The sequence below is a fragment of the Hippocampus comes genome, unplaced genomic scaffold (genome assembly GCF_001891065.2).
Source record: "Hippocampus comes isolate QL1 unplaced genomic scaffold, H_comes_QL1_v1.1 scaffold40, whole genome shotgun sequence".
Lineage (NCBI taxonomy): Eukaryota > Metazoa > Chordata > Actinopteri > Syngnathiformes > Syngnathidae > Hippocampus > Hippocampus comes.
In genome coordinates, this window is record NW_017842058.1 from 1,377,139 (window position 1) to 1,394,029 (window position 16,891).

Consider the following 16,891-nt stretch of genomic DNA (forward strand, 5'->3'; position numbering starts at 1 on the left):
GCTTCCTTTTGTTTTTCATCCACATGACGCCACATTTGTCTACCAGTCGGAAACGTCAAATATTTCTAATGGACGTTTGGTTGTGTTTGTTGCGTTCAAAGACTTTCTGTTCGCCGTGCAGCCCAGTTGCCGCGAGCACGGGTTCATCGTTGTCATTATAGCACTTCAGAACCATCAGCGGATGCATTTAGACCAACTTATCAGTGCCATGTTCACACGATGGCATACTCATGCCTTCGAGGGCCGTCTGAGCCTGCTGGAGTGCTTGCACGTGTTGCCAAAACGCGTAAAATCTGTGTCACTCCATCACCTCCCTGCTTAGAGCAACTTTCAAAAACAGCTGAGAACAGCAACCCGCTTGATGTCCTCCCTTCTGCCAGTTTGTTTAATGACACAACAGTGTCGCTCGTATAGTCCCCTGACACAAAATAGCATTTCTGATGAAAATTAACAACATATTTTTGGACGTTAGATTCTGTTGTGAAATAGTTTCCGCCCCCAGTTCAACTCACTTCACACTAAGCATCAGTTTGGCAAATATTCAACAGTTCATCAAAAAAGAGGCTTCGAATGGCTTCATGCCTCTCGCGGTTGAGGCTAACTGTCACACTAAGCACAAGACAGAGCTAATTACATGTTGCGTATTTAAAACAACATTTTAAAACAGCTTTGCCTCAGGTCCGCTTAGCACAAACACGCAAAATGGAAAATGTCATTGACATGCTAATGGTTAGCATCAATAGCGTGCATTGACAAGCAACGCATTAGATTAGATTAGATTAGATTAGATATCCTTCATTTGTCCCACACTGGGAAAATTTACAGCCTTCAGCAGCAAGATTGTGGGTAGAAAGAAGAGAAAAGAAAACACAGTTCAATTAAGTGCAATATAAATACAAACATGGATAAGGTCAATAATTAAGTGCAATATAATACAATAGTCACAGTACTATTCACATATGTTGTCATATCATTTAAATAATTCTATGATTTATTTATTTATTCATTTTTTATTCAGCAGCCTGACAGCAGTCGGTAGGAACAAGCGGCGGTATCTCTCCGTCTTGCAACGCGGGTGTAACAGTCTCTGACTGAAGGAGCTACCGAGTGCTGTCAGGGCTGGCTGGAGGGGGTGGGAGGGACTGTCCAACATAGCTTTTAGCTTAGCTAGCATCCTGCTGTTGCCCACCTCCTCCAGAGTGTCGAGGGAGCAGCCCAGGACAGAACCAGCCTTCCTGACTAGTCGCTCTAATCTCTTCCTGTCCCGGGCCGAGATGCTGCCTGACCAGCAGACAATGCCATAATGGATGGCCGAGGCCACCACCGAGTTATAGAAAGTCTTAAGGAGTGACCCCTGAACCCCATACCGCATACCTATATGAACAAAAATAGTGCAGCACATTTAGACACGTACGAAAACAATACTCACAGGCATATATTATTTATCCTCCCCAGAAAATTACAGCGTGTTACTGAGTATCTGTGTTGAAAGAAGTCTGTTTTTCATTTGTGTCTCCATGACTGTACAGTATTATACTGCCTCCAGGTGGCCAAGGTGGGCAGACCAGAAGGAGCGGTACAATGCATGGGATTGTAGCATTAAATCATGCCAAGTGTAGAAATGTAACTGTGTGTTGTATCGCAAAGCACTGGATAATGCGTTGAAAACGACAGTGATGCATGGAAACACAAAATGCTCTTTTTTTTTTGTGTGCGTCACACGTGGTCAAGCGATGATGATCAATACCTTCACCATCATTCACGAGCACATTACAGCTGTAATGAATGTCTTCATTACCGCTTGTTTTTTTGCCAAATTACGTCATGATATTTCTCCATTCACTGCATATAGAGCGCTTTATTTTACGGTGCGATTCCCAGTTTGCGTATAGAAATTTATCATGTGACGAAGTTGTATCTGAGGCTCTTCAGAGGGTTTGTTGTGAAAGTAACAGCGCTAAATCACCCTTTTTTTTCCTTTACATTTGCTTAAAATGAAGAAATATTCCAGATACTGCTTTATAAATTCTACTGGGATTGTTTTTGGTTTTGTTAAACTTTTAGACACCCATGACATCACATCCAGCCCTCAGCGAAATCACCGCGTGCATTGGAAGAGGCGGATTTGTTTGTTAAACTGCTTTCGCATCAAATAAACGGCGCTTTGATTTGAAGTGTGTTGAATGTTACGACAGGACAAGCTTCAACACTTAAGGTCATAGCCATTTGGAAAGCAGCCGAAATTTTCATGAAAGGCGTGCCTTCAAAAGTTCCATGAAAATGTTGAACGGTTGTCCTTCGTGATGTCATGCAAGACTTCAGCTCAGAGAGTGCGTTGCGTCAAGACTCAAGTTTTTCTTCAAAATGATATGTTCATTTGTCGAAGACAACCATGTTTTTCTACTTGGGCAACTGTGTTTTTTGGCTCGTCATATTTTCCCACTGAAATCTTAATTTTATCATGAAAATTTGTATTGTTCCCATGGTGCTTATGAAATGCAACCAATGAGCTCTGAGTGCATCGTTCGATCTGCATTTCTATCCAGGCTGCTCAGTACAATACACCAAACTCTACAAAACTAATGATGATGTTAAATAAGTGTGTTTGTTTCACAGCAAAGATATGGATGAGTACATATTTTATTTTCAACAGTGGTTAACTTTTTATGTGTGTGTGTGTGTGTGTTTTTTTAGGGTTGTTTGTTTCAAGTGTGAAGGTACCAGTCATTCAGTTGACTTTGTCATACTGTTGCTATGCGGCATCTGTCGACTATGTCGCTGGAAAGTCACCTGACACTGAACCCGCTGAACTTATTTAGCACGGCGCGACCTACCGTAGGTGCTTGCATTGTCTCCGTCCCATTCATGGCATGTAGTAGCTGAGTGGGAGGAGAGGAGGCTGGGGGGGAGCAGACGTTCTCAATAGGAGTGACACAGGATGGATCAACAAGGTTTAATATAGACGTAGAAAGGTCTCCATTGCCGAGGTGAAAATACCGCCCCGGATGGCAGCCAGGACCGCCAAAAGGCTGCGTGCCAGCGTCACACCATCAAAATATGAAATGGTGTTATGAATGCATAGTGGGGACTCTGCAGTGCAATCGAAGCCTTCCTGAGCTTGTACGTTTTGGAATTTGTGCCGTAAAAGTGGCAAAGAATGGTCAGTGTTCAGGACGTTAAATGAGATGTCGGCATGTCATGCAAGTCGCAACTTGACCGAAGTCTGTGCCGCATATCAGAAGGTGTAAGTTGTTGGTTATTGCTAATCTTTTCATCGAACAAAACTCAAAATGCAGCTCTGCTTCCCTTTTGGTTTTTACGTCGTCGCAGGGGCGTCGCACCAGTGTCTGGTGCATTTTTTGTTTCTCAGTTACTGTAGACTCCTGCTGTCACTTGAAAGTGGCTCGGGATTTGAACCCAGCCTAAAGTCGAGTCATCGATGGGTGAAGTTGGTGCAAATATTCGGCAACAGTTTTAATGGTTTTGCTTTTCGTGAGGAAATTTTGAATCTGTAATTTACTTGAAATTATTTTCATATTTGCATGACTTCAAGCACTGCCGATGCAGTTAACATTGGTTTCATTGTATCCCGGCGCCGGTTTATTTTCAATGAGAAAATCTGTCTGATGGCATTCTGAAACTGATATTTTGGAGACGTTTCAATGTTCCATTTGGTATTTCAAGATTGGGTTCGCCTTCCTATTGTACAATAAACACAGCCCACGTTCTCATAATTTACATTCTCTTTGTCTTGACTTGGACGTCGCTTTGGCCTTCTTCATAAAAAAACAAAACAAAAAGAAACACTTTACATTGGCTCTCGTTCATCCGAAAAAATGTTGACACTCCAGATTTTGCCGCTTTTTGCCACATTCATGTAGTAGCCCCCGTCAAAGCCCCTTGAGAGATGAAATCTCTGTTGGTCTTAAACATGACTTTTGGCTGCATTAACCAGATGTTCAAAGTCCCAATTTGAGGCTCTATCTTGGCTCAATTTCAGTTGATACTTAATTTCTTATACACTATTTTGAGCCAGAGGAATGTATGCTCAGTACACTGTCCAGGGGGGAAAAAAAGAAATTGGCCTTGTTTTCAAAAACTACATGTTTTTCTCCATAACACTTGACTTTCAACATGAAAACTTGTATATTCAGCCAAGAAAGTGTTATTTTGGAGCAACAATGCAGTATTTTTTGTTGAAAAATCCATTATATTTTGCCCTGAAAATTGCATAGTTTGTCTCGCATTTTGCCAAAAAACATTTAATTTACCAATGAAGGTAAACAAATAAAAAATGCGAGTTTATGCCATCAAATTTACATATTTCTCCCATTAAAAACTTGATTGCATAGAAGACCTTCCTATTGAATCTGAAAATATTTTGCACTAAATAGTCAGCATTTTGCCCCAAAAACCAATTTTGCAATGAAAGGTATATGATTTATCTAAAAAATGCAACATTTTGTCATGAAAACGACCTATTTTAGCTCATAAATACTTTGAGAAAAAAAAAGACACTTTTATATGAATGACTTGCTTTTTGTCTGGAATCCTGAAAGAGGAAAGACTTTCTCGCTTGACAGAACGTAGTTCAGATGTCCTCTCCTTTGCCAGATGAGCGGTCACATTTAACCAAAGTAATCCAGGAGGAATGTGCTGTCTCTAAAGCATTCCGGCAAATAGTGAGTCAGAATCGTCCTTTTTTATTTATATTTGGTTGGCACATTCGTTTTGTGCACTGCATCAACAAAAGGATCCATTTTTGTTCATTTGTCAGATGTTTTTATTTTTTTGACAACCAATTATTCTTTTAAAATCAATTAACTGCGGGGAGAGTTCCTGTACATCGAGAAGCCAATGGAATTTTGCCCGCAAAAGCTGAGGTTCAACGTCAAATGCTAAACTGTGCACCACCATTCAAAAGTTTAGGGTCACTTTGAAAAATAGTTTAGTGTGTGTGTGTGTGTGTGTGTGTGTGTGTGTGTACATACATACACACACTACTGTTCAAAACTTTGGGATCACTGAGAAATGCCCTTCATTTGCCTTATTTTGGGGTTTATTTTTAAATAATAGCATAAGTATATGTGACGTTTATACGTTTGGGATCACTTGGAAATATACTTTTACACTGTTTTATCAATGACGATAAGATTAAATTACTTAGAATTAATAGTTTTTTTTAACTCATTCAGTACCAGCCAATTCCGGACCAAGTCTGAAAAGACGTTTAAAAACGTCTTTGGGAGTGAATGAGTTAATAGCAACAAGCATTGCTTTTCTTTAAAACAAGGATTTTCTGAGTGACCCCAGACTTTTGAATTGTGGTGGACATTTATTCAATTTTTCATTTTTGATACCGTACTGTTCAAAAGCGAGAAAACCCACAACAACCACGAAAATGACAATGACAAAGTACTAATACATAAAAATGTACTGAAAATTCAGATTTTGGACGATATGTAATTTGTGGCTTATAGCGCAACATTTCTGACTGAGCAGAGGACCATTTCCCTCCTTGATATTCTTGGCATCTGGTTGTACCCACCGTATTGGATGGGGCAAAGTGGCATAACGAAAACAACTTCTGAGATTGAACAGCACAGTTTCAATCCAGAATGATTTCATTGTAGACCTTGTGCCTGATGTAGCAAAGCAGCCCCAGAACATAACCCAGAGCAAGCTTTATTACACCAGGCAGCACAGTTTTGCTTTGAAATGCCTTGCTATTCTTAAGTTTTTGTAGTACATTGAAGAGAAGACACAATATGCTTGATGCAGTAAAGCGGCTCCAGAACATAACCGAGAACGAGATTTCTGACTGCGCAGCACAATTTTGCTCCAGAATGCTTTGGTAATTTTGAGATTTCGTTGTACTCTGCGTAGATTTAGGAGGCCCTATGCCAGATGTAGCAATGCAGCCCCAAAATAAAAGCAATTTGTCAAAAAAGCTCAAGTTCTGGTCAATTAGTCTACAGGACGTACTCCCAAAAACAGTGTGGTTTTTCCAAATGCATTTTTCAAGTTTTGTCAGTTTCAAGCTATTTCAGTGACCATTGTGGGTTTCTTTCGAACCACTGTTCCAACCATTCTGTCTCTACTGGTTATAAAAGTAGCTGATTTTTCTCACTGGGAAGCAGAAATTGCGTCGCAAGTCGAACACATAGCCCTCTGCCAAGGTTTTGCAGTTTTTGTAAACCTGAATAGTCTGAATATTTGGAAATTTACTTTGTGACCACAACGAAAACATCCAAGCATGGAGAGGGAGTAAAAAAAATGGAGTCTGAGGTTGTGTGTGTGTGCGCAAATCAAAACAAGCAAGGATGGAAACAAAGACAAGGGACCAGAGGTAGAAATGAGCAAGGTTTTCAATGAGGCGGCAGAAGTGAATGTGTGAAAACAAGTGTCCAACGTCAACACAAGACAGTGCTTTTTTCACTCTCTCGGGATTTTTGCCAAGAAGTCCTCACTTGTTGGAGTTACAATTTCAGTCATTTCCAGAAGCTCTCTATTGCTTATTAAATGAAAAGCCTGTCAAGTGTTTCTCTAAAAAAAATGATGGACTTGCTAAACATCAGGGCAATTATCAGTAGAATGAAGCCTTTTCTGTCTTCAAGTTACTCTTTGCAATTTTTTTCTGTAAAACCAAACTAACATCTATTCATTGACAAACACATTTTGTGACTGATAGCTAGGTGGCTTGACGGTGCGGCGGTGTGACGAAGATTCCAGTTGAGGTCATGCAGGCAAGCAAGGCTCCTTGTTTGGTTGACATCGGAGAAAGCAGAGTGGTAAAAGTCTCATGATGATGCTGAGAAAGTTAGGAATTGCTATTGGCATCGGGGAAATTGACGATCTGATCAGCTGCGAGCTATTCAACATAAGGTACAGAAGTGCCAATGCAAAGACGGTCATTACCGATGTACTGTACGCTGCCATTCAAATGATAATGGGCTCTTACAAATGTTGAGTTTATCATAAAAAAAAAAAAAAGATTTGCTTAATCTCGGTGTCCACTGTACTGCGGTATGTGTTATACAATACTCAACAATTGTTTCAAAGTTCCACAAATGGTCAGAAACATTCCAGAAGTCCATGATCAACAACTGGACATATTTTCCAGTTTTACCATCAGTCAGCCAGTCATCTTTGGCCAAATGTTTATTGTGAAAAATCCCACAACACGCTAAAGCGGGACGGGCTTAGGTCTGATCCAGCCAGTCGGGTCGCTTGTGCGGCTTACAGGTGTGAACATCCACCGTGTCCTCGCAGTCGTTGCACTGGACCGTGCAGCACCACTGGAACTTGCACTCGCACTGGCTGAGACGTTTGACACGCATGGTGTCGTAGCCTCGGCCGCAGCACATCACCTCGCAGCCGTCGGTGCCCCGTGACGATTTGTTGCAAATGCGGCCCGCCGTACCCAGGGAGCCTAACGAGACAAAATAAGTGTTGATTAATACCGTGGCGTCATATCTTCTAATCTCCCGCTTGTTGTTTTAAAATAACTATCAGCGAGTGTTTCTTATTGGCACTCTGCCAGTCATTTTTCCCTCAGGTAGAATTGTCAAACCAATCGTGGTCAACACTCAAAAGTCTGTGCTTCCAATTGATGCTCCACAATCAAAATTCTCAACAAATTGGGACAGCAGCTCATCCCCGACTTGGAGACCCCATTTATATATCAAGATATTTTCCACCAGATAGCTCATTTAGTTGAGGTTGACAGTCAGAGTTGGTGTTACAAGTCGATGTTATTCTTACTTACTGACTTTTTTCAAACTTTTATTTGGTTATGTCATATAAAGAACTCTATTAATTTTAAAGGATTTATTACACAACACAGACCAGGAAGGGGAGTTCAAATGTGTCCATGTTCTTTGTGTCGATTTCTCAATTCGTCCTCTTTTATGGGTTTATCTCCCATTTCAAGTCTGTCCTCGTACAGCCACAATTCTAACTAATCTGCAGATGGTCAGGGAATGTTTTTACAGTGCCAAACCAATCACCTTAAAAACGCGAGACATTTTAAAACAGTTACCGAAGGTAGTGCACTACAGCAATCACACTTCTCAATCGATTGTCTTTTAAGGGGCGATGTCACTATAACACTCACTCACTGAAGACATCGTACACGGGAAAGCTGAGGTTATTGAAGTAATCAATGTCGTTACGGGTTCTTAGTTTTTCGGGAAACTAAGAGATTAATGTTGCATTTAACCATCCAATGATTCAGATGAAGTGTTGGCTTTCCCACAGAGGTTACATTCCCCAAGCTGGTCATTCGAACACTCTCTAACCCGAACCCAAAGCTGTGCTCAGGTGTGAGGATAGATGCCACCATTAATGACCGAGCATCCGTGATGTAAAGAGAAGGGATAAGAGAAGATATTTCCCTCAGGCTGAGAGGGATCACTGCTTAAAAATGACCAAAGGAAGGATTTGAAAAATAAGCCTGCATGTATCCCCGGGCCGTGAATTCCTACACAATGGAGATTAGCAGCGAGAAGGCATCATAAGCTCCTTTTAAGATGACTTTTTAACAACCTGTCCTTTGAGTCATTACATCAGGTATCAGCCCAAAGCCAAGGAGGAGTGAAGGTATTCAGTTTAAAAGTGCACCACGTCATCTAAAAAAAGAACTGCCGAGCACCTTCACGCTCTGTTGAAGCGACCGGATGTGAGCAGGGAGACGGATCCTTAACACAGAGCGACCGGATGTGAGCAGGGAGACGGATCCTTAACAAGGCAAATCAAATGGCAGGAATTAAACTGGATGGGAAAGGGCAAATCGGTGGACTTTAAGCTGTGATGGAATGCGAAACTTCACTTGACACCTCTGGTTTTCATTTTGTTTTCAAAGGTGACGTGGCATCAGGCGAGCTACTGTTAGATCAATGGAGAACTGTGAAAAGTCCATCCGGATCTAAATCTCGAAATGCGTGTTGTAGCAACACATTCCTGAAAACCACCTTGTTCAATAATGACAAACTCTTTGGACACTTCCTGAAGTACCCCCACTAAAATCACCTCCACTATCTCAGGTATCGCTACTTAAATCTACTCCGCATTCGTTCACAGTGGTTGTTGGGCAGAACTCAAGCAGCTCCCGTGATCTCGCTACCCAACAGGTCTACTTCCGAAGATGCTGCTACATATATCAGCTCCACTTGCTGGTGTACCCAGACTTTAAATGAGCTCACAGTTTGGTATGCGGTGCTCGACCATCTCCGCTTTGTCCGGTACCCGTACTCAAATCACCTTACAGGTCAGCCAAACAAGTTCTGTCGTCCGAGCAACTACACTTCATGTCATTCTATACAATTATATTGCTATTCAAATACGCACATTTGTCCACACTGGTTCTGCCATGTTCGAGCGCCACACCAAACAATATTATCCATGTTTTCTTCATGTTTTCGTTGAGGTGTCGGCAAAATGTTTCTGATACCTGCTGCTCGGTCCATGAGGCAGTAGTCGGGCGAGTTCTCCACGTACACCAGCTCGTTCTTGGCACTCCCTTTGAAGTCATGCTCGGCCACCATGAAGCCGGTTCCGTCCTGGTTCATTGTCACCTCCACGGCCGTGTTGTATTTCTTGTGGAGGTAATCGCCCGTCCGCCTGAAGTCGGACATAGCCAGCCAGCAGGTCCTCAGGGAGCAGGAGCCGCTGACACCGTGACATTTGCACTCCAGCTTCATGAAGCGCTTGACGGCCTGCGGCAGAGGTCAGAGTTGACGGGGCGTTAAGCCTGCCATGTTGGCCCGTGGCCAAGGTGTGAATGACCCTGGTAGGTAGGTCACGTCTTCTTTTAGAGATCCTCTTTCAAGAGGAAACTAAGGTCTGTGGGACATATACACGAGAGCGTGAGGGCAAAAGGGATCAGAAACTCTAGGAACTCTCCTAAGCATGAAACAAGTGTGAAGGCTCATCAATTACCAGTCATGTTTGTGCGACCTTGAAACCGCAACATTATTGATACCCGAACGTGAAACCACTTGGCATTATCATGTAAGGGTAGAAATCTCTCGAACGCTTTTAACATGGGTTGGATCTTTTTTTCAGAGGTTCCCGCCAGTGTTTCATCTCCGGCCCAAGACTTGGACGACCACTATCAGCAGACCCCAAAGATAGCGAGTTGTACTGTTTTATCCAAACTGGACAAATCTGACCCAACCTGTTTAACGTGGGTTGACAAGTAAAGTCATCTGCGTCGACTGTGCATCTTGAGTCTTCTGAAATGTGCAGCCCCTCATTTGGAGCACAACTATTGGCACACCCCAAAGATATGAGTGAGGATGCTAGCACTGCAGTAGTTCTATCAGAAATGGAAAACAATCCAGACTGGCGCACTTGAAACAATGTCATCTACGTAGAACATGTACATTGGCTCTTCTAAAGGATGTGTCACTTGAATTAGGACACAGCTTCTGGCAGACCCCAAATATATTAGCAGGGATGCTAACAAATCAGCAGTTTATCGGACCTGTACAGCAACTCACCATTCTTCCACAACGGTTGTTGTGCAGATTCATGAGCGCCCGGGCGTCCTTCACCATCCTCTCTCGGGCGTCAACAAAGGCCTTGGCAAATTTGATGCCATAGTTGATGTTGTCACTGCATCCGCCCCAGTCGAAGTTGCCCCGTTGGTCGCTGGCTTGGCCACGCTTGTGCCCGTCACAATTGCAGATCTTGACGTCGCCCTGACTGCACGCCCGGGTGATGGCGTAGACCACTCCGGCCGACGAGATGGCGTACACAAATGCTGCCTCTCTGCTGCCTTGGTGAGAAGAGGAACAAGTGGGACTAAATGCAGTATATTTACCGGTGAGTACCTTTTTTATATACCATACAGCAATTGTAACTTGACATCTTTCCCCAAGTGGAATGGTCTAAATAGTTGTGAATGGGTCTAAATAAGCTTGCTGTTTGATTGGTTTAAACGGTTGCTAGCTACGTCAACAACACAATGTTTTCCTGAAATAACGTTCAACGACTAATTTAAAAAAAAAAACTAATTATGCTGATACTGAACTGTAAGGCGGCGGCCCGGTGCCGACTGGTTAGCGTGTCGCCCTCAAGGTGCAGAGGTTGCGGGTTCGATTCCAGGCCCTGGCCTTCCTGTGTGTAGTTTGCATGTTCTCCCTGTGCCTGCATGGGTTTTCTCCAGATACTCCGGTTTCCTCCTACATTTCCATTTCATGCGTGGCAGGTTAATGTCCCTCGGTGTGAGTGTGAGCACGGATGGTTGTTCGTCTATGTGTGTCCTGCGATGGGCTGGCAACCAGTTCAGGGTGTCCCCCGCCTACCACCGGAAAACAGCCGAGCTAGGCTCCAGCATGCCCCGCAACCCTCATGAGAATAAAGCGGATCGGAAAATCGATGGACGGATGGATGAATGCATGTACTGTACGGCGCCTGTTGCCAGCATTTAGCGGCGGCTCCAGCTATAGCAGCCCCATGTATGCTAGTGAGAGCCCTCGGATTACTTTTCAAGGAAGTTTAACAGACGTAAATGACTGCACGCTTTGATGCTGACAGCCTGACACAATTGCTGTTCCAACTGATCACTTTTGAACAAACCAGGCTTACTCAAGTTTGTTTTTTTAGGCAGCAAAATCGCTACTGTGGTTTTGATGTCACTTCGTCTCATGGACAAAAAATGAGATAATCTCTCTAATGTTTCGAGAGACGAAAATCACATCTGAAATGGTGATTATCTTAATGAAAACCAGGTGGTCGTTCATTATGAAGTGGAATTTTCTTTTTTGTCTTCTGTATTCATAACCAAGCAAAAAATACTTATCCGAAAACCAAAATATTCAAGAACCGCAACCCTAGTGAACACAATTTGAAATTTGGGATATTTTGTCAAGAAACATCAAGTTGGCACACAATTATTGCCTTAGTGGACCACATAAAATCATGTGGCGCGGCAGATCTGGCCCCTGGGCCTTGAGTATGGCACATGTGCTCTAAATACGGTACAGTAGTTAAAGATCGTAGTTTGGTTGGTTTAGCACATTATCACTGGATGACATTGTACAGATTGTTGTTTGTTCTGGTCAAAAAATAGGTTTAGTGTGATTTTGTTGGTTTAGTCCATTTTTTGCCCTTATGTAGCTCCTTATAGCAGCATTTGTCCAGTACATGGAAAGATCAGTCCATGTATGGTGGAATGTAGCACGCATCGCGGCATGTCAGGAATATGACATCACAGCCCGGCCGACTCTCCTTTCACCTTTTTCCTCATGTGCACATGTGGAGGCTTTCTCAGTCACTGGCCTTTGTTTTCATTTGAGAGAGAGGAGATTTGGGAAGGTTATTCGGGCCCCCACCACACACACACACGCACACGCACACACACACCTCTACCTCCTGTCCTCATTCCCGCTCACGCAACCAAGCAGAACACAGGCGATATGTCAGGCCGTCAAGCTTTGTCCGGCTGCCAGAAACATCTCCCCAAATATTTACATCTCCTATTACTGTTTATACATCACCAGTGTGGATCTCTCAATTGCGCTGCTTGTTTTTTTTCCGAGAGAAAATCCATTTTCCCACTTTCCCTTACTCCCTGAGAAAGAGAAAAAAAACACCTCTTTGTGTTTATATGGCGGAATTATTCATGAGACATCCATTCATTATGTGCTTATCTGATCGCGGCGGAGACATTTACAAGGGTGATTAACTGGAGTGTCTCACACAGATTGGAAAAGAGCCACATTCCCCATCCCAGTTGCGCCGACTCACTTCGCAGCATCACCCTGCCAAACACGGTGTGGTCACGCTCCAACGTGCTGCAGTTCCAGCGTTGGTGGCGGAACTGGTGCTGGCACTCCTTGATCCACTCCTTGGCGCCCTCGCCGATGGACTGCATCAGGTCCGGGTGGCGCTGGCACAGCTGCCGCTGCTTGTTGACCAGGCCCGGGATGTTGTCGCAAATCACCCGAGCACCCAGCGCGCCGATGTACCTGCGTGGGGGTGGCGGTCATTATTCGTCGTTGCAAACAGCATTGAAATGTTATGTGTGAAAAGTAATTTATGAGTCTGTCGTAAAAAAAAAAAACTTGATTGAATATGATCACCAAATTATCAGGCGTCCACGAGGTAACAATCAGAGGCCAGTTGCCAACGAGTTATTTGGGGTGAGGGCGGGGGGGACTTTTACCAGTCGCAAACCAATCGTCAACGGAGGGCAGGGAGGCCGAATGCCACCCTGCCTCAAGTTGGATGCCCGAGACCGCTCTGCTCTCGCCCCTTGATCGTGAGAGGCCTATTCCATCTCAGTCCAATGACACTCATTCACTCACTTACTCAGCAGACATAACCACTGTCTTTGTTGAAATCCTTGAAAGGGGACGATCACATGCCGCTGTGCGAGTAACCATTTAAAAAGTGTACATCCTCACAAGAGTCCCTTTAATCGCTGCCCGTCGTTCAGTTTCCACTCCCGTTATGGCCGTGGCTCCTCTGGAGTGTAACGGTGTGGCCGAGTGCTAAAAGCTGAGCAGGGGCACTACTTGTGTTTATTGTCTTGTTCACAGCGGCCGAGCCAAAAGATACTTGAGGACGCACGCACACTTAGACGGAGAAAGGGCGCCTAATGGTTGAGGCAAATAACTGAATGGATGGCTTGTATAAAAGTGCCTACACACCATCCAAGTGTGAAAGTAGAAAAAACAAAAAACAAGTAAATTGTTCGTGATTTACCCGTACAGTATCTCAAAAAAAGCATGTGAGCCCCACTGTGATGTAACAGTGGGGCTTGGTTACATCATAACTACTGTACCTTCAAACTGAATTGGATGAATTTGAATGATTTGAAATGGATAAAGATCCAGAGCCACTTTCAAGTGACTCTACATTGTCTGAAACCTGCCAAGTCAAAAGGTGAGCCGCACTGCATTGAATTTCATCAAATGCACAGAATGGTATGAACCAACATTTTTAGCAGCACGTACTTACATACTCGCTTAGTACACACACAGTGTTGTGTCTCAAGTGCTGCTTTCATGTGCCTAAATACCGTATTTATTTTTTACTTTATGAGAGCTCGCTTTCTCCCCTGCCCTCACGCTGGGCTTTGGTCACAAGCCTCAGTCGCCGCGCCTGGTTTGTGTCGGTAAAAGTGAGCTGACTTTAGCCAACCAAGAAATAGGATGTGTCAAAACATGTTTTTATGAGAGTTTTTCTATTTTTAAACACAATGTAAAATTGAAGCTGTAATTGTTGGGGGTTTTTTTCGGTATTTTGATGAAAGCAGATCATGAAATGACATCCTGAATTGGTGTAAATAGTTAGCCCCTTACGTGTCATTCCATTGATGTTTGCGCTGCTTCACTAATCGATAAAACACTTGAGGACGCGCTAAGCCGCTGCAGTGATGAAGTGCTGCCTCCACGAGTGAAAATACAACGCTTGCTTTTACTTTTAATGCAGCCGCTTGTTTCGACACAAGGGTTTGGCAAATATTTCCACTCGTGGTTATCATGGTAACGACGTCACGCATGCCGCCGGAGTTTCATCACTTGGCAGTGAATGTGGAGAAAAAGTCAAAGTTCAAAGAAAGAGAGTTGCAGCTTTGATGCACGCTGAACTGTTGTTGCGCGTTTTTGTCTTCTTTGCAAGCTGTTGAAAAGAACTGATCAAGCCTCATTTGTACACGCACCGGCGCCCACACCTGACACTTAAGTCCCAGCTAAAGATGGATGGGACAGGATAGGGGAGATGATGTACGCCCTCCCACCAACCCATTCATCTTCATCAAGGCATGGGCCACAATATAAGGTACGACCGAACACTCGCTTACCAACATTTATGAACGAGTTTAGTATATTGTGTGTGCATTTTGAGGGATCTCTCATGGAGCTCAATGACATAACCATATGCTAGAAACAGCCCTCATTTAAAAAAATTATTTTGTTGGTTTGTTTCTAAATGATTTGCAAAATGTTGTCATTGTTCTTTTTTTGTTTTTGTTGTAAGTATGTAAAGCAGTTCAGTTTTTCATTTCGTCGGGTCGAATCCTTGCACATCCAAAATCATCACTTTTCAGGAGACCCCAACAACGTAATCTTTTACATTGCATCAAAGAAAGCAAGCCATTCTCAACACTTGAGATTGGTCAATAATTTGGGGTGGGGGGGGGGGGGAATGACACCCCCGCGTCTCCCACGCGTCTGAATTGAGCAATAGTATAGACGGGTGGGGGGAGTAAATTTACCAAATTGTGACATACAGTAGGAGGTTATGGCCCAAAGCCAGTGATATTTAAGATTTTTTTTATTCTTAATTTATGTTGCATTCATTTTATCATGTCTGTTATTTATTTATTTGTTTATTTATTTTGTTTAATGTTCAATAATCAAGAGTAACATTATGTTATGATTTGTTTTCATGTGTTGTTTTTGCATTAAACATTATTTAATGCTAACATAGGCTGATAGAAATAAATATCAAAAACTTGGTTCATTACCACTTTTCATTAATGTATCTTTTGATTTTTATTCATCCTATAAATTATGTTTATTATATTTTGATTTATCAGTTATTTAGTCTTCATTTTTGTAAATTTATTATATGTGTATTATCACAGGTTTGAATATTTATATTGTATTATTAATGTACATATGTACTGAACATGAATCATTATTTTATTTCATTTTCCTTTTGTCTATTTTTCTTATTTGTTGTATTTTTTTCGACACCTTATTTTTAATCAATATTTGGTGTTCATGCTGAAATATTTCTGTTTTATTTTTTAATTTACTGTGTAGTATTTGTTTTTTATTTTAATTTTTTTTCTTTGGGTAGGTTAATTTCAAGTATCGCTTTATAACACCAAAACGTGATTATAATTGAATTGAATTTGCTTTCCACGAGTGTATTTCTGTATTTGTCTTCTCAGCATGAAATGCGCTGACAGTTTTAGGTCCACGTGCAATGGAAAAAGTGTCAAATCGGCGTGCGAACGCATACAGAAATGTAAATGTATACTGTGAAAGCCCGTCAATGGTCCCTCACCACCAGGATGAATCCACTCTTGGCGTGCAGACGAGCAGCAGCCAAATGAGCATGTACACTTTGGCTTTGGAGTTTCCACGAAGCGTCCTCTTGCCCATCGTAGAGTTCGGAGATTGCGCTCTCATGTTTGGTCACGGCTCGGTGCTCGTCCGACGTCCATCGTTAATGATTAAAAAGAAAAAAAAAAGCCCATAAAAAGACTTGTAAGCGCTGTCGTCAAGCTCCACCAGTGAGTCCCGACGTCCTGTCGGCGTTCGCTCGATTCAGTTGATGCAGGTAGGGTGCCGCGTAATTAACGGCGGGATCAAACCATGGTTACATTCGTGAAAGTTATTGGATTGGTTTGTAGTTAACATTTGGTATTGAGAAAAAAATACAAATACATTTGTATCCGTGGTGCAAGACAGAAGATGCGCAAACGCTCCGCACGCACGTTCGCACGCACGCGCTTCTCCGGCTCGTCAAACGGGTGTGATGGGATGTGACACACCCACCTTCTCCGCCCCCCCTCCCCCCGCGACCACCCCACAATAGAACCAAGCCCACCACCACCCATCACTTTTTTTTCTTTAATAGTTTGAAAGGTGCAAGTAAGAAATCATCTGGGCTAATTTTAGTTAAACCCAGTCTGTCTGTCTATCTGTCTGAATCATGAATGGAGAATAAAAAATACGTAATCCAACCTCTACAAAATCATCAAAAACTCACAAAATAAAAAGCATATATATATATATATATATATATATATATATATATATATATATATATATAAGCATTAACAATAAAATACAGTACATTAAAATACTAAAGTAATTAAAAAAAAACTAAGTAGAAAACAATTTATGTCAACAAAAAACAAACGTAA

At 42.5% G+C, this 16,891-nt stretch overlaps 1 protein-coding gene across 1 annotated transcript; it reads right to left on the minus strand.

Annotated features, from left to right (window-relative positions):
* Positions 1-6,350: 6,350 nt before the first annotated feature.
* On the minus strand, positions 6,351-16,623 carry LOC109510605 (protein Wnt-2b-A-like). The gene is made up of 5 exons (XM_019861027.1): positions 16,027-16,623; positions 12,754-12,974; positions 10,503-10,780; positions 9,452-9,716; positions 6,351-7,432 (listed from the first exon to the last, which is right to left on the minus strand). Exons 1-5 carry the CDS (start codon positions 16,149-16,151, stop codon positions 7,203-7,205), a joined length of 1,119 nt encoding a protein of 372 aa, XP_019716586.1. The 5' UTR covers positions 16,152-16,623; the 3' UTR covers positions 6,351-7,202.
* Between the last annotated feature and the right edge of the window lie 268 nt (positions 16,624-16,891).

What these genes read in the sequence shown, in the direction of transcription:
- LOC109510605 (XM_019861027.1), bottom strand. Translation starts at nt 16,151, where the DNA reads ATGAGAGCGCAATCTCCGAACTCTACGATGGGCAAGAGGACGCTTCGT. An exon ending in AGAGTGGATTCATCCTGGTG is followed by an intron (nt 12,975 to 16,026) that starts GTGAGGGACCAT and finishes ACCCCCACGCAG; the next exon opens with GTACATCGGCGCGCTGGGTG. An exon ending in ACAACCGTTGTGGAAGAATG is followed by an intron (nt 9,717 to 10,502) that starts GTGAGTTGCTGT and finishes CCTCTGCCGCAG; the next exon opens with GCCGTCAAGCGCTTCATGAA.